Genomic DNA, 17377 nt, shown 5'->3' on the forward strand with positions numbered 1-17377 from the left:
GAGGGGCGTCCGAGAGATGGAAATAAAAAGACGCAGACGGGGAGTGGTTCACACGGCTGGCGAGTGAAACTGGCTGGGACGGACCCAGCGGAGGGGCCTTATGTGTGTTCGCCTGTGGTCCTGTGAGGCTGAGGGGAAGCTGGTCCACGCAGCAGAGCACGCACGGCCGGACCTGAGCCTTTTATTTAATGCCGGGCTAATAAGGAGAGAAATAAAAGTCCCCGCTGAGTTTGCAAGCGGGCTCGACGCAGCGCACAGCGCTGGAGGCTACTGCTCTGCATCCGCCCTCATCACGCATACATGTGGCTGGTTGTTACCTGGGGCAAGGTAGAGGCCTCGCACGCAATGACAAGCGAGACAAGGACGAATGCCCTGTTTACACGGCGTTCTCAGAAATAAGAAGAAAGAAATATTAGTACAGATGCCCCAAAAGCACATCCACTGTTTGAATATGCAGCACAACCAGGATCAGGCTGGATTTTAGGGGTGCTGTATGAAACCACAACATTTGTTTCTCTTACTTTTTGGAGTTTGTGTTAAATATTGAACTTCGGATGTGCTTGTAGCTGTTTCCCGTTTCCGGAGCGAAGCTAATCGGGCTGAGCAGATGTTAGAGAGGGATGCTGCGAACCTCCTCATTAAGGAAAATAAGCAGACATCAAAAAAATTAAATTTGCTTTCGCCCCATTTGGCGGCCGCCATGTTCGTAATTAAGTCTATATTTACTTCAAGTAGAGAAAAGATCAGGGCTTTGGTCCAAAATGAGGAGACTGAGAGGAGGGGGTGTCGTGAATTTTCAGGCAATACATTAGTTCTGAGAAGAGATTGTGCAGCGCTGCCCGGCAGGCAAACACCAAGCAAAGCCCATTACCAGTAGTTCAGATGAGGTTCCCAACAGCATGCATGTCAATGAGAACACGCTGGAACCCAAGTGTGTCAAAACAGGCTCATAAATGTAAACACACACCGTGTATTTACACGCAGCCAGAGCAAATACACAAAAACAAGTCAGGACGCACACGCAAACACAATCTGGCAACGCACACACCCGCGCTCGCACACACACGCACACCCACGAGCATCGCTATCACGTTTCATTCACTTATGAGCAGATTGACTGTAGCGTAGCCTACAGGTGTCATTAACATTTCAGACGTGGAGGATCCTACAAACAGCGTGTCGTGCTGCGGGTGCGAGCGGCAAGCGTCTATGCAGACAGTCGCCCCCCACCCCCCGTCACAGCGTAGCCTCACGCTCAGCAAAGCAGTCCGCTCTCAGTGCGTTCTCATCCCGTGTGTGTGTGTGTGTGTGTGTGTGTGTGTGTGTGTGTGTGTGTGTGTGTGTGTGTGTGTGTGTGTGTGTGTGTGTACACGCGTGCGTGTGCGTCCTGCTTCAGAATATGAGGCCATCAATCACATCGCGTTGCCTCAGATTAGAGCCGGATTGATCCGGGGCCCGGCTCTGACAAACAGCCTGACCTGCAACACATCCACCTGGGCCGACCACGCACACACAAAGGGCCTCTTCTCTCACTCCACGTAGCACCCCCTCCCCAGGAGAGAACGCTACCACATACACACATACCGGGAATATTTACTGAGAACCGCAGTGCCACACAGAGCAGTCCCTGTGCAGTAAACATCCAGGGTGGGATGAATTTCCCCGTGGGTGGCTGCTCATTCGTGTGCTCCTTTCACTGTCCGTCGCTGCCTGGAAGCAAGCGCTCGCTCTCATCGCCACCCCGACCTGAGCCCCCGTTTCATTTCTTAGCGCCGCGTATCCCAATCAATGGTCGGCGGTGTGACGAAGGTCCTTGCCTAAGGGAAGACGGAGCAAAGAGGGGGGAAAAGCTCTGGAATATGCAGCGCTCACACAATCGTTAAGTCTGAGCTCAGGCCCGTGTGGAGAACAGTGCGCGTGCACGAGGGTGTGTGCTTCACAAGTAGTCATTAGCAGTAGATACGCAGTGAGGGCGTCGGAGCGTTATCCACATATTGTTTGATGCCTAGCTGTCTACCCTGTACAGCAGAGTGCAGGAAATCAAAGCCCCGGCATCGAAAGCATGAGTGTACGTAACTTAGTGTGTCAGAGAGCGAGAGAGGAGCCGCTCCCACCTTCCCACAACGGGGGAGCGACAGGAATATGCATCTCAGCAGAACTACAGTATGTTCAAGGAAAAACTGCTCCACCACCTGTGTTTTAATATGTAAAACATGTGGAGCAGCTCTCGGTATTTTGAAAATGATACAGTGGAAATGAATTTGACATGTGATGTTGGGGCAACCAGCCGCGATCAGACTCATGACACAGTGATTGTGCTGTGAGATGCCTGCGCCTGCTTGAGCTACACTGCCAGGACAAACCGATCCACTTCCTGAGATGAGAACCAGCGTTTCATTTTGAACGTGAGTGTGTGTTTTCTCCATTTTTTGTACCACCTTAGATACTGTAGTTGCATTGTTTTAGCAGAAAGAGCAATTACGTTGCCTGCTGCCAAATTAGATCGCCCCATTGTATTTATGAGCTGGGCTGTTGCCGTGTGGATTTCTATATTGGAGCCTGAAATAAAATCCGTGTCCTGGTGAGCAACAGCTGAACAGCAGGAGATCCACAGAGGCTGCCGGGTGGACGAGTGGCCAATAAAGGGAGCACTGACCAATGAGGGAGCAGGACTGATTGGAGGTGATTTACGTCCCTGACATCTTTAACCAAATTACCCAGCATCCCTTGCAGTGTGATTACAGTGATGCACAGTCTTGATACTTGTGTGTAAAGTGTGTGTGTGTGTGTGTGTGTGTGTGTGTGTGTGTGTGTGTGTGTGTGTGTGTGTGTGTGTGTGTGTGTGTGTGTGTTGTTTCATTTCTCTCAAGGCAACAGCTCATGCAGAACCAGAAGATGAATTTGCGCACAAGTGAGATTTAAAACTACCAGACAGGAACAAAAACATCTGTTTTATTCATTTATTTTCATTTTTGCCGTCTGATGTTTACTTCCTATGACAGTTATCACAATTCTCATGCCCACTGACCTGCAGGCGAGTCTTAGACAACATGTTCGGTTTATGAAGTAATCTCATTGATCGGTAGTCAGAGAAGCTGTCACAGCATCCAGACGGTGCCATAAAAATCTAACAAGCCCGTATTTATATTTCCCATCAGATCATTCACACATGCACCTTCTGAGTCATTTGAAAACATACGAATCTGTATGAAAAGGAAAATGCAATAAACCTGTCTGTGTTGACATGCATTTGATTTGTTGGGTACCGCATGACGGCTAGTGACAAACCCTGTGGTCTAATTAGCGAAGGTCAGTGTTGCTTAGGATTCAGATTAATATGCAACTCCAACACATCAAGCTGTTGTAGATCAAAGTGTCATTAAAGAAAGAACGCGGATGTGATATGCAGTGATTGGGTTTTTTTTTTTTGATGTGATATATTTCTCATCTGAGACCAGAACGCTTTCTATCAGAGCTAAGAGGCTCATCTGACTGGAAGGCTGCATGATCTATCAGTTCATTTCAGCCACTCTGCTCTCTCAGCCCTGCTCTTAAAGACAGATAGCGGGATGCTGTCTCATTTCACGCTTGCCGGACTTAATGCTATTAAACCAGACACACTGAAATGTGCGCGCGTGCAAACACACGCAGAGAGCGTGCACGCTCAGACGCAGACGGGATGCGGCCGCTATCTGATGGCCTGAACAACGCCAGCCTCTGAGATAAAGAGCTTTCGTGTTCCACTGAAACGTGACCATGTTCAGCCTGTACATGATACAACACGCCAGTGTTTGCGCCTCCACCTTTGCTCCTGCGCTGTGACTGATGCAGGGCCGATCTCTCACTGAGCCCATTACAAGGGCCTGACATGCTAGTGTGTGTGTGTGTGTGTGTGTGTGTGTGTGTGTGTGTGTGTGTGTGTGTGTGTGTGTGTGTGTGTGTGTGTGTGTGCGTGCTGTTAGTTAGCAGCATTCTCTATCACTATGGCATGTTATTATCTAAGCAGGGCCGTTGCATCCCTCATATTTACACATACACACATGCACACACTTTTGTGAGGACCACAGAGAGCCTCCTTATTCATCATTATAGCTCGTATATAATTCTACAGGAAGACACTGACATTGTGGAAAACACATCTTGTCTTTCTTGATGAGAGTCAAACTGATGTCTCCCTTGTTTGTCCGACAACTGCTGAGTTTGGGAAATTATTAGATCATGTGATATTAAGCAGTTTCCAGCTACCACAATACTGTTGTTAGCTAAGCTGTTTAAAAATCCCTATTATTATTCAGAGCCTGTATGTATGACACTGCACGCGTCCAACTGCTCTTTATCTCTGTACAAACCTTCCCTCCCACCTTGTTATTCCTGAGCAGCACAACTAATGTTCTCAGCTTAGACCAAGACTGCAAGTGCAAACATGAAATATTCAGCTGGTCCAGGCCTAGTTCCACCCAGTCATTCATTATAATTGTATACATTTGCCTATGCATTACAATCATATGCAAATGATAACCGCATCCATGCTCGTCACCATCCTCGTGTGGTGGCTCCAATCTCAAACTGAAACACAGAAGTGAAGGTTTAGACAGGGAGACGCAGTATATGCAGGTCTACTGAAGGTAAGCAGCCTCTCGTGTGTGTATGTGTGTGTATGTGTGTGTGTGTGTGTGTGTGTGTGTGTGTATGTGTGTGCGTAGCCGCCCTTCAAGCTGCAGCAGCTGGGCTCGGAGCAGGTTATGCCTCTCCTCCTCACATTTCTCCTCAGGCTACTCTTTTACTAGCCGCTTGTAGCTGCACCTGAGAGCAGATGATTGTTTGGGACACTTGCACCAGAACAGGCAGAGTAAGTGGATCCCCTCTCCTCCGCTCTAATCGAATCAAATTTGATGTTTCCAAACACAGCAGCTGGCTGAAGGCACGGCGACGATACCCAAGGAACAAAGCCCACGCTTGTTGTGGAAGACTTATCTGAGCTTCTCCAATTCCTGCCTCAATTTATCATCCTCTCCCCGAAGCTCGACGATGGAAGGCAACAAGAAGGCAATTTAATAGATCGACACTGCATGACTGTGTGTGCTTAGGGGTTCGGGCATCACGCTGAAAGCGGCTCGTGTCTGTTTGTGGAGCAGACGTCTGTAGGTTGATGGGGAGCAATCCCTCTGCTAGCCTACATTTATAGACACACAGCTCAGCCCTCTCATCCAGCTCTGCCGCTTCAAAGATGGACACGTGAAGTAAAGAACATGTAGATGTTGGCTTTGGGTGCTGGTAGATATGGGTCCTGCATCATTAAAACATCGTCCTCATGTGAATGAATTAACAGAGGGGGAGGACTCACTACAGTAGCTTTGATACACTATGAATGCATGAGATGTAGAGATCACTTCACTTCAGTCAGCCCCACACAGGTCCTTTCATCGCTTTAACCTAGCCAACTCTCGCTTTCATCTTACGCTAACGATAGGCTCATTAATTTCTAATCAAAGGATCCTGATTCATCGAAGGCCTGTTGAGGATATTCAGCCCTGAGCAGGCATAAAGTGGAGAGAGGACCGCATGTGAAACAGTAGCTCTGAGGAACAATGCACACACGTTTGCTCGAGTAAACAGACCGAGCCGAGGGGAGAGTGTCGTGATGATTTTACTCACTTTTCAGTCTGAGGCATTCAAATCTCCTGAGATGTGATAAAAGGAGGAGTGGGGGAGAAAATGGTAGGAAGATGGAAGAGAGGGCTGCTCTGGGCTGAAGCGTGGCCAAAGGTCCCTTTACACACATCTGGAAAGAAGACGCTATCTCACCATGTTATTAAGGGCACACTGTGTGTGTGTGTGTGTGTGTGTGTGTGTGTGTGTGTGTGTGTGTGTGTGTGTGTGTGTGTGTGTGTGTGTGTGTGTGTGTGTGTGTGTGTGTGTGTGTGTGTGTGTGTGTGTGTGCGTGCGTGTGTGTGTGTGTGTGTGTGTGTGTGTGTGTGTGTGTGTGTGTGTGTGTGTGTGTGTGTGTGCGTGTGTGTGCGTGTGTGTGTGTGTGCGTGCGTGCGTGTGTGTGCGCGCAGGTGCGTGTGTGTGCGCGCGCGTGCGTGCGCGCGCGTGCGTGCGCGCGTTTCGCTGGCAGAGGCGGCCTTTCCACCACATTCCAGATCATTTCCACACGCAGACGGGTCCACACTCTGCCTCCGCGCTTTCCGCCCTGCTCGATTAGCAAACCGTGGGCTCCTCTGGCGCGCGCTTGTGTGAAACCGTCCAGATTCGGGGAAACAGATGACTGCGCCTGTCTGTCACAGAAAGTTTAACAAGAAATTCTGCCTTGCAACTCCCGGCTACAGCTGCTGAGCAAATCACAGGTTTTATCAGCTGAAAACACATTCAGTCTATCAGCGCATTCACATCTGTCCTGACTCCTGGACCCAGGAACTGTTAACATGTGATATAAAAGCCTTTGTGTTATTGTTGTAGTGGTATATTGAGAGAAATCCAATTATAGCAAGATACAATAATCTAATCAAAATCAGAGTCTGTCTATTATTACTGTTGTGAAACAGGGTTAAGAATTTCCATGTGCTGCTCGTTCCTTCAACATGGACTGAGAATAGACGCAGGCTGTGGATCAGGAGCTGGAGCAGGTGGCGACCAACCGCAGGGTCAGCAGTTTGCATCCCAACATGCCTTATTCGCATGTCAACGTGTCCTTGGGCAAAGTCGCCAAACCCCACGTTGCTGTCGGCGCGTGCGTAGCTCACTTGTTAGTGTTTTTGAATAAAAAACATCTGCTAAGTGATTAAAATGTAAATGGTGGAAAAGGGAAAAACAGACACGGCGAAACACAAAGTGCCTGCACAAGCCAAAGCAGTCATTAGCTGGATCTAAATATTTTTAAATATCTGTTGAGCACAGACCTGTTTTATGTGTGCGATGAATGACTTTTATTGCAGTTTGCCAAACTGGTTGCATTCATCCCAAGGACAACAATTATGAAAACATTTGGCCCCAGCGTGTACAAGAGGGCAGGAGAAGTACTAACCGCGACATCTACAGCGTTTCTGTCACCAGGACAACATGGCGGAAACAAATCCAGGTCTTCAGCTGCACAATAGAGTCGAGAGTGTTTCCTCTCCTGTCCTGCATGTGCACAATGAGAAGGAAAACCTCCTGGCTTCAAAGCAGAAGCAGCGTCAGGAGCCAGTGTTCACCTGTGTCACAGTGCCATCTAGCTTGAAAGTGAAGAACTGAGTGTTTTTACTAGAACGGCTGTTTTAGTTAGTTTCAGCTACTTATTTGTGTGTGTGAGCAAAGAGCTAAACTTTAGATTGAACTTTGACCCAGTCACTTCAGCTATATTGACCTTGCGTGGAGGTTGCTGACTATGGTCGATTTGAGGGCAGTAGTTGTGAGTGGTGATGCACTGAGCATCATTGTTAAGTGTCTACATCTTACCTCCAAGCACGCACCTGCTGGAGCTGTTAATGCCCCACACGCCACAGTGACACAGAAAGGGGCCCACGGTGGCTCACGCACTCACCATGAAACAGCCACGATGCCGTCACGGGACGTGAACGTCCCGAAAACCCCTCACAGACGCTGAGCGACTCCCATAGAGCTCACTTTATGACTCCTACTCACTGCACACTTGTCCATTTGTCTGCAGTAATAAACACCGAACGTTTGGGAATGAATTCATCACTAATAAAGGAGCCAATTCAAGTCTGGAGTAATACACAAGAAGGTCGGTGAAACACCTCGGCCTGATTTGTGCACATGGATACATGTGCATACACGTGTGTCTGTGTGAGCGTGAAGTGTCCCTGGCCTTTATTTGGACACAGGCACTCGCTGAACCGCAAAACGTTAAATAAACCAGTGGAGGAATTCCACTGAGTCAACACAGGCTCTCTGTGTGTGTGTGTGTGTGTGTGTGTGTGTGTGTGTGTGTGTGTGTGTGTGTGTGTGTGTGTGTGTGTGTGTGTGTGTGTGTGTGTGTGTGTGTGTGTGCATTGTCAGAGAATGCTTCGGGGTGGACTCACATACACAACTACCTAATTATGAATCCAGCTTCTTTAGTGGAATTTTAAGCAGGTCTTGTCAAAATAATTCTAAAAAACTCTGGGGCATGAACCACGCTGGTGGTGGTGATTGTGTTTTTTTGAGGTACATTAGGAGTTTTGTGTCTTCATCAATGGCCAGACAGGATGGACTAAACTGGAAATAGTCTTTTAAAGCTGATGTTCTGCTGGGACTCTGGAGGCAAATGAACAAATGAATTTGATCTCTTCTATTTGTCCTGCCAGACATTAAAGCTCGGCTTTATGAAATATGCCCAGGTTTAATTTGGGAGATTTGACAAAGCTGTGGCATTAATTATTGAGGAATTACAACCATTAATTTATACGCAATTTTTATAACAAGGCTTCTGCATATGGAAACAAAAGGCAGACAAACAGTTGCATGTGTGTGTGTGGTTTGTCCCCTCATCAATTCATGATTTATGAAGCAGATGAAATGCCTGGAGGCAGCTTTGGGGTCTTACACTGGAGCTGAACATGAGGAGATGCAGGTTAAGGAGACTGTCATTAGGCAAAAACAGAATATAAAAAATTATTGAATGTGAATGTGGCTTGTTACTATATTTCTATATTTCACCTCCTGAGGCCTTAGGAAGGAAACAAATGACAGAGCCTTTGATTTTCCACTCTCTGTGTCAGCCTATCTTTCTTTTGGTTGACTGAAAATTAGGAAAAGTTCTCCTCTTTAAATTTCACTTAATTCCAATTAATTAACTTAATTAACTTAATTAATCATCTTCAAGCCCTTTAAAACATAAACTAAAGAGATATCTGAAGTCTCATGTCTGCATGCTTGGATGCCTTCATACCTATTGCCCTGTTGAAGAAGAAATACTTTAAATTTGTGTGGTAGGATTTAAAGCTTCCAGGACCAGGTCAGAAGTGTGAAGACCATGAGGATGAGGTCAGTGGGTTCATTTCCTGAACTGGGTCTTCACACACTGGATCCTGTTGTGGTGGGGGCTTTTGTTTCTCCAAGGTTGTGGAGCCCAAATCCTCTAGAAACAGCAGAAACTAGTTCTACTGAGCCAAAACAATCACAGGTGTCTGTTAAAGTTTTTTCCAGAGTTATTATAGCTATCAATGAGAATTGTTAGCATACTGGATACAGAAAGCCTGAAACAATAAGGTGTCTGAAGGGAATACAAAGACATGTTGTAGTTAATTTGAGCATAATATATATATATCAATAAAGTTATACTTGGAAAAAATGATATTTTAATAAATATAATTCTAACAAAATTAATATAAGATATAATACAAAACCACCTCGTCTTACGCTATTGTGTCGTCTGTGGGTGTATCGCGATGACGTAATACGTAAACCTGAAGTGACGTATTGTCCGGTCATGTACTTCCGTTTTGCACATGTGTTTACTGAAACTGTGGCTAGGTTTGTTCTGACAATATCAGCAGCAGCGTTTGTACTCGCCGGTTGAGCCATGGGCAAGCTGAACGTCGTGGTGTTGCGATACTTGTCTCCAGATGATTTCCGAGTCCTCACTGCGGTAAGTCGTGACATAATTAAGTCAGATCTACCCAGCGGAGTTAGCCGATGCTAACCTAGCTTCATGGAGTTCCCACATAGACTGGATGTACAGTCATAAAGTTTGGAACAAGGCACCGTAGGAGTGTTTTATTTCAGTTTTGTGATCATTATCTAAGTCCTCACCAGATTTTTTTTATTGTTATTACAAAAGGCTTTGAACTGTAGCGACTAGTGATTCGGCTTCTTTCTGTGAATTTCGCCTCACACAGGTTGAGATGGGGATGAAGAACCATGAGATTGTTCCAGTGAGTCTTCTGTCCTCTATTGCCAGCTTGAAACACGGCGGCTGCAACAAGATCCTCGGGGAGCTCATCAAACACAAACTCGTCTCCTACGAACGCACCAAGAGTAAGAGAACACAGGAATATTGGCAACGGTGTGTTCATCACGTCATCCCTTTCACGAGGCATTTTGTGTGGTGATTTCAGCCGTGCAGGGTTACAAGTTGAACTACGGAGGATATGACTACCTAGCCCTGAAGACCTTGTGCTCGAGAGAAGTGGTATTTTCGGTTGGCAACCAGATGGGAGTGGGTAAAGAGTCAGGTAAGAAAGCAGCAATCGTTAAAGTCATACAATGTGTTCAATGTATCTAATGTATTTGTTTTGTTAAAATCCAACAAGCCATCTGATATGGCCATATCCTCATTTCTTTGTCTTTTCCTGTAGATATATATATTGTGGCAAGTCCAAATGGGGAGCAATACGCTCTGAAGCTTCACAGATTGGGTAGAACATCCTTCAGAAACCTAAAGAACAAGAGAGACTACCACAAACACAGAAAGAGCACTTCCTGGCTCTACCTCTCTCGGCTGTCAGCCATGAAGGAGTTTGCTTACATGAAGGTAATGAACCAGGCAGCTGAATCTGAGCACGTCTCTGTTTATAAAAGCAGCATCATGCTTGAGTGACAGAAAGTAAGAACATTGGCAGTTTATAATGCAAGTAATTTCTTAACGTGCAATTCATCTTCTTACACCTCCCAGGCGTTATATGATCGAGGTTTTCCTGTTCCCAAACCTGTGGATTATAACAGACATGCTGTAGTGATGGAGCTCATCAACGGAGATCCTCTGTATGTAAACAGGCCTCCCTACTTTTATTTCATTACATATTACATGTTATGGACTCTGTAGTTTCACATCGTTTGTGTACATTGTTTCTGTTTCAGGTGCCAGGTGCGTGAGCTGCAGGATCCTGCAGCATTGTACAATGAGTTCATGGAGCTCATTGTCAAACTGGCCAATCACGGCCTGATTCATGGAGACTTCAATGAGTTTAACCTCATGTTGGATGACCAGGACCACATAACTTTGATTGACTTCCCTCAAATGGTGTCTACCTCTCACCCTAATGCTGAATGGTTGGTGTCGCCCACTGTAATCCGTTTACAACAAGAGATCCATGTTTTTACTTCTCTAACATTTCTTCCCAGGTATTTTGATCGAGATGTCAAATGCATCAGAGATTTCTTCGCTAAACGATTCAATTATGAGAGTGAGCTTTTTCCAACCTTCAAAGACGTTAGGTAACTGGTTTTTTTTTCACAACATAGATTTATTTTATTATATTGTCTATATTTTCATTCCGGTAATTTAATAAAATATTTTAATTAGGTTTGTGAATAATCCTTGAGCAAAGTTTTTCTGCTTTGCTGTTTGTTGGTACAGGCGCTCTTATTCTCTAGACGTTGAAGTCTCAGCTAGCGGCTTTACCAAAGAACTGGAGAGGGATGGTGCATTGCTACACCCAGCTGGACCTGAGGAGGAGGATGATGATGATGATGATGAAGAGGCGGCAACAGACGAGGAAGGTGAAAGAGAAGAGACGGTTGACATGGAAGAATATAAACATGCAATTCTAGAACTGGAGGGTCTGAAAGTCAGCGACAGGCATGCAAGTGTTCAAGCTGAGGAAGATGATGTGGAGGATAATGAGAAAGGACACAAGGACGCTGAGGAAGAACTCCCATCTAAACGTGATGGAGACGCTGAGAAGGACACAGAGGAGGAGCTTAAGGAAGCAGAAGATGACTGTCCAGAACTTGCTGACCTTTCTGGTTCCAATAAGGAATTCAAACCCTTCAGGTAAACCTATATTGGAAAATTGGGTACAGGGCAATATTACCACACTTTGAAAGGAATCATTTGTGACTAATGTGGTCTTTGTGATGTTACTTTATGCAGAGGTGGTTAACGCTTACCTTTTTTTTCCTTTGCTGGAAAACTGATTTTGAATTTGCGTTTTATTTAGCTCTGTTTTTTCTTGCAGAGACTCTGATAGTCTTCTACACATGGCTGAACACATGAGGAGGAGGAGGACAGACAGTGAGGGCACAGTGGGCAGTGTAGGGAGCTGCTCTACGATCCCACCCGTAAGAAAAGCCCAGACACACAACCTTATTAGTCTACCTGATTTGATCCCCTGAAAGTATTTCCTGCATATGTTGCTTGCATTTGGTGTTTAGCTTGCGAAGGAATGTGACGGGTTTATAGCAGAGGTGACGTAATGTGGTGGCTGCCCTGCAGAGAATGATGTGCAGTGACATTCTGTCTGTTACGGTGTTCTGCAGGAGGTAGTCCGTCAGAAAGTGCGCCGGCAGCTCACTAAACAGCAGAAGGCAGCACAGCGGAGACGTCTGCAGAAGGGAGAGGCTAACTTGGTGACCAAATCCAGGCGGGAGAACCAAAACAACATCAAATCCAGCATGGAGAGCGTCAGCTTCTGGGGATGAATTGGACTGTAGTGCTTCATTTATGCTGTTTTGTGGAAGGTTGTAACAACATGTTTCAACAAAAGCTCAACTTCTCTCACTGTCATGGATAAATCAGAGAGACAGAGCTGAAGCTACACTGAGGTGAGGAAGACCTCATTGTAACAGGTTGTTCTATGAAGATGGACTGAATCCTAATTTCTTTACAGTATCATGTAAATATGGATTATTAAATAAAATTAACTTTGTGACTGATGCTTAAACACTTTTTTTAAAACTTTTGCTGCAATGCATGATGCATGCTCCAAACAAGCACTTATCATTTGCTTAACGAGACAAAACTTACTTGTTGCCTCTAACTCTCACTGCCTCATCTTTTTAATATATAAACATGTAAACTATGATAGGGGAGCTAAGCTACCGCTTCTTCCTGAAGTTGGTTCATTTATGCATAAGAGGCTTTCAGAAAGCGGGTGAATTCAGACTTGAACAATGGCCTTTCATATTGAAGAGGGTGAATGGAGCTCAGACTCTGGGCTCTGGCCTCAAATTGGTGTGTGAAGTCAAAGCATCCAACCCCCACAGATCTCAGACACTACCATTGGGCAAAATTGTTTCTGCAATCCTGGATAAAAGAAACATCTGATAACATATTTCTTCCCTCATATTTATTAAGACGTCACGTTGTGTGTTTTGTAGCCCAACTCTATGCAGGTCTTCAACTGTCTGACTCTGTTCAAGGATTAGCCAGCTGCACAAGTTTAGGGGAGGGCCTCTGCATTCCTGCCCTGCACCTCTGTGTGTGTGTGTGCAGAAAGAGTGAGGGGCCCTCTGAGCTAATTGGCTGCGTTGGTGACAAAGGTGGTCTGCTTCAAAAGAGAAACCCTGGTGAGATGTTCACACAAGAGAGGAGGAGGGGAGAAGGAGAATTTAGGATGTGGAGAAGGAAAGAGCAGAGAGGCTCTTAGATTGTACGTTTCCTGACGCTGTTCACATCCTGAGCTGTGATGACGGTGACGGCTGCTCACATCTACACTCATTTTGATGGACTGATGTTTTTGCTGTAGCTGTGGAAAGTAACGGTGGAGTAGGATGAGTAAAGTTAAAGCTGAGGAAAGCATCATGTCATACCTGACTGACACCAGCCCCAGAGACTGTGAGTAACCTTTAAATATAATGATACTGTTTTATGTTATCTTTACCACTGAGCTGAGGTTACAGATTACAAACGCTGTTAAGCATTTGCTCATTATCTGACTGTATTGCTATAATTCATACTCAACAACTTGCTCAAGTGGTCCCTGCCACAGTGCGAACTGAGCTGATGTGAATTCTATGGCACACAGTGAAAAACAAATAAGTTTTAAACCTGTCAGGGTCAGAATCAACCGTGGAGGTCTACAAACCGCTGTGTAAGTTAAGGGGTGTTTCCCCTCAACACCTAATTCTATTTAAATAAACACAGTCTGGGAATGCTGGTGTTCCAGCATGTGGCCTTGGTGTTTAGGCACGTTACCATTTACGCACAGTTTTGAAAGATTTCTCTAAGTTAGTGTAAAAGCTCTTAGTGAAAGCAGATCTTTTATCTGGCTAATGTGTTAAAACACTGTGTTTGTGCAAGGAATTTCCTTGAGACCAATGAGTGAACTTAGTCCCATACATGCTTTCTGTCGTTAAAGCCGGACTTGCTTTTGTGCAGTGAATGTGGTGGCCATGCTCCACAGCTTCTGGGAGCAGAAGCACATGAGCACGGCCGCGGGTTCCTCCGATGGTGGTGGTGAGGACGCAGCTGGCCCCTCTGAAGGCCTGCTGTTGTATGAGTCTGCACCGTCCCCTGGTCCCATGCACGTCTGCTATGTCACACTTCCTGGGGGAAGCTGCTTTGGTAACTATAAGGTGTGTTCGTCATCATTAGTGCTATTTAGCAGCAAGTGGCATGCACACATCACCATAATGATCAGGTCATTTAAAACCTGCTGAAATATCTAAATGTGCTACTAAATAAAATCAATCAATGATTCTAACTTTGATTTTTTTAGCTTGGTCATTTCTAACATTGTTTCAAATAAACAGACAAACTATGCAGCCTTTGGAAGTCTCCGTTTGTATTTATTCATATAATGAGGGGAAAACACAAAATGTGACAGGCTTTAATGTGGTTTTAAACTGATGTCATTCAGTTTAAACCTCATGATACTTCTCAAAGGGCTCATTGTTTCCCAGACAACCCCCTGCAGCTCAGAGCATGCCACTGATTTGTTATCTGTGAATAGCTTTAGTGTAATAATCTTATTAGTGATTAAAGTTCTGCTCCTATGATCAGCTGCGCTGTCCGATTATCCACTGGAGGACTGAGAATCCATTCATAGGGAGCACAGGACTTTTTACTCCCGCTGACATTTCGAGCCCTCCTCGTCCTCAGGTGTGCGACACCCAGGCAGAGGCTCGGAGGGACGCAGCTCGCGTGGCTCTGATGAACTCGCTCATGAACGAGCTGCCCTGTCGACGCATCGACGCGCAGTTCATCACTCGGAGTTTGCAGCAGGCGGCCAGTGACAGTGCTGTGAGTGCGAGGAAGTGCGAGCTCACGCCTTCTTGCAGACGTTGACATTCACAGTGTGCATTCACAGCATGCGTGCTAACCTGCACTGTCTTCTTTGAAAGGTTTCTATAGAAGACGCATCAGATTCAAGCACCAGTCTAGGAACCTACAGTTTGCTCCTCCACTCCTATGTAGGACGGACGATGCTGGAGTTCCAGGTAACACATGAAACCCAAGGCATTTTTCCTGTAACCATCTCACTCTCAGTCAGACCCTGACATATGAGCATATGTATGAAACGCCTAATATTTCTATCTTTGTTTAAATAAGCATGTGTCTGCAGACAGGGGGTTATTACTAGGAGGAAATGGCTTCATTCCTTCTATAGTGTAATACGTGCACAATCTATCACATACACACAAACATGGAGTTAAGGCAGGAGGTATAGTTTGATAGTCAGACACTGAATAAGCAGCATGAGTCAAAAGCACAGTTCAACAGAGTAAACAGGCCAGCAGGTAAAATATGGACTTCAACCCCGGACGACCTACGTGTCACATTTTCCATCTGTGCCTCTCAGTTTCACTGCGTCCAACGCTGGCGTCCCCGGCTTTTAATACTTGGCAGCTGTTCAGCCAGACAGCACTTTATAATCAGGCTGAAATCTGCCTTGTGCAAGGAGATTTCCAATAACCTTTCAAACCAATCACCCACCGCTTGGGTGATCCACATGATATGTTAACTTGCTGTCAGAAATTTGTACACACTGCTGAATGCAATGCAATGCACTGCCAGTTTCTCTCTCCTTCCCTTTACAGGAGATGATGACCATTTTCCAGTTGTTGCACTGGAACGGGACCCTGAGGGCCCTGAGGGAAAGGCAGTGCTCTCGACAGGTACAGCTATTACACCGCTTTTAGCAAACTTTAGTGGAGCATCTGTTACACGGCCTCTGCAGGGTGTCGACTGACTTCTCTTTATTGCCTCTCAGAGTGTGATTGCCTATTACTCCCAGCGAGGACTGGACGAGTACATGCGCAGCAGCATGGCTCTGGACTGGCTCGGGCGAGAACACAGGGCGCCGGGGCGAATTGGAGAGGAGCTGCAGGTGGCGCAGAGGGACCTGGTGTTGGCCCGGCGTCGAGGCGTGGAGCTGCGCTTCTACAAGGAGAAGACCGAGATCCTCAGCTTGGCTCTGAGTCAGGCCTACGTTCAGCACACACCCGAAGCCTTCAGCCGCTCGTGGTGTGACACGTACAAGCAAGAACTTCCTTTTCACACATTCCAGATCCAGGACAAAGAAGGGGAGAACACCCCACCCTGCAGTCCTTCAGCAACCCTCCACAGGAACACAAAACAAACAGTCTGTCATGCGTCTGGCACACACATGGCCTCCACCAGCCCTTCCCTGTGCTCACAGCAGACTCTACCGTTAAACAGCTTTGAATAGGCCAAGGCAAGAGGTAAAGGATTGAAATGGTCATTTGAACTTCTTTTAGTTTACATTCCTTAATGGAAATGACTTGCCAGGGAAATTTAGCATAGTGTAATGACAGACCGTGTAACATGTTGGGTGGCGTGTTATGAGACCGGTGAGAAGAAACACAGCTAAACAATGAAGTGGTGAAATGCAGCACTGTGCAAAGGTGGAAAGCCACCATTAGATTTGTAGTTTTAGCAATGTTATAATTAAATTCATTATAGGCACGCTTTAAAAGGGATACAGCTAGTTGTCTTTCTTTTGTGTTATTTGTATGTATGTAATCTTTTACAGATTATAAGATTTGGTTGAATTAGAGTTGAATTTATTTGCATTTGCTGTATGAATACCTGAAGTGAATTAACCTTGACACCAGATTGCAAGGTGGGTCATTCCTAGTTCTAGTTAGACTATAAAATAATGTTTCCCAGGATGTTACTACTGGAAGGAACTGCAAAACAAACTGACATTAAAGAATAACAGAGTCCCTCTGTCTCAGAATTTAAATCTCATAAGTTGCATTTCTTTGTGTTGTGTTTGTTTTTCTGATTTAAATTTGTTCTCTTGGTATCTAAGATGCTCTGCATAAATAAAGCAGCATTTACATAATTTTTCATTCAAGCAGAAGGGCTATCCGACCCCTTTTTCTGCCCTTCACCGTCAAATTCAACTTTGCTTGTCTAACATTAACTCTAATCCTTTCATTATTAAAGAGAATGTAGCAAAGTTATTACTCCCAGTCATGTTTACAATTCAAGAATACATACATTGCGAGTTTATTCAGTAAAGATGGCATTCTAAAGAATGCAAACTTATTATTGTCATAGATTAACCAAGTGACAACTTTTGTGGTAAACATGTGTTCGAAAATTTATCTTTAGGTATTTTAGTGTAGGATCTTTCATTTGTTCCTAGTAAATATTCACATATGGTGTTATGTCATGAGTTTCTAATGAAATATTAGCAAACTATTTAATAATGATTAATTGATATTAGCAAATTTGTAAACGGTAATAAATCATAGTTTGTAC

General features: G+C 45.3%; 2 protein-coding genes across 2 annotated transcripts; both read left to right on the forward strand.

Moving 5' to 3' along the window:
* The first annotated feature begins 9395 nt into the window (after positions 1 to 9395).
* Positions 9396 to 12580, forward strand: riok2 (RIO kinase 2 (yeast)). The gene is made up of 10 exons (XM_029163805.3): positions 9396 to 9571; positions 9822 to 9960; positions 10041 to 10157; positions 10281 to 10456; positions 10598 to 10686; positions 10783 to 10974; positions 11047 to 11139; positions 11282 to 11698; positions 11883 to 11985; positions 12184 to 12580. Exons 1-10 carry the CDS (start codon positions 9506 to 9508, stop codon positions 12343 to 12345), a joined length of 1554 nt encoding a protein of 517 aa, XP_029019638.1. The 5' UTR covers positions 9396 to 9505; the 3' UTR covers positions 12346 to 12580.
* A 137-nt stretch (positions 12581 to 12717) lies between these two features.
* LOC114863006 (protein limb expression 1-like) lies at positions 12718 to 17367 on the forward strand. The gene is made up of 6 exons (XM_029163807.3): positions 12718 to 13480; positions 14024 to 14220; positions 14747 to 14887; positions 14989 to 15084; positions 15685 to 15762; positions 15858 to 17367. Exons 1-6 carry the CDS (start codon positions 13417 to 13419, stop codon positions 16314 to 16316), a joined length of 1035 nt encoding a protein of 344 aa, XP_029019640.1. The 5' UTR covers positions 12718 to 13416; the 3' UTR covers positions 16317 to 17367.
* The last annotated feature ends 10 nt before the right edge of the window (positions 17368 to 17377 follow it).

This window comes from Betta splendens, chromosome 9 (genome assembly GCF_900634795.4).
Source record: "Betta splendens chromosome 9, fBetSpl5.4, whole genome shotgun sequence".
In the NCBI taxonomy this organism is placed as follows: domain Eukaryota; kingdom Metazoa; phylum Chordata; class Actinopteri; order Anabantiformes; family Osphronemidae; genus Betta; species Betta splendens.

Bases quoted from the DNA above. Each gene is read 5' to 3' on its own strand.
- riok2 (XM_029163805.3), top strand. From the start codon at position 9,506: ATGGGCAAGCTGAACGTCGTGGTGTTGCGATACTTGTCTCCAGATGAT. The intron at 9,961-10,040 runs GTAAGAGAACAC...TGGTGATTTCAG, and splicing joins CTCCTACGAACGCACCAAGA to CCGTGCAGGGTTACAAGTTG. The intron at 10,457-10,597 runs GTAATGAACCAG...TACACCTCCCAG, and splicing joins AGGAGTTTGCTTACATGAAG to GCGTTATATGATCGAGGTTT.
- LOC114863006 (XM_029163807.3), top strand. From the start codon at position 13,417: ATGAGTAAAGTTAAAGCTGAGGAAAGCATCATGTCATACCTGACTGAC. The intron at 14,888-14,988 runs GTGAGTGCGAGG...CTTCTTTGAAAG, and splicing joins AGGCGGCCAGTGACAGTGCT to GTTTCTATAGAAGACGCATC. The intron at 15,763-15,857 runs GTACAGCTATTA...ATTGCCTCTCAG, and splicing joins AAAGGCAGTGCTCTCGACAG to AGTGTGATTGCCTATTACTC.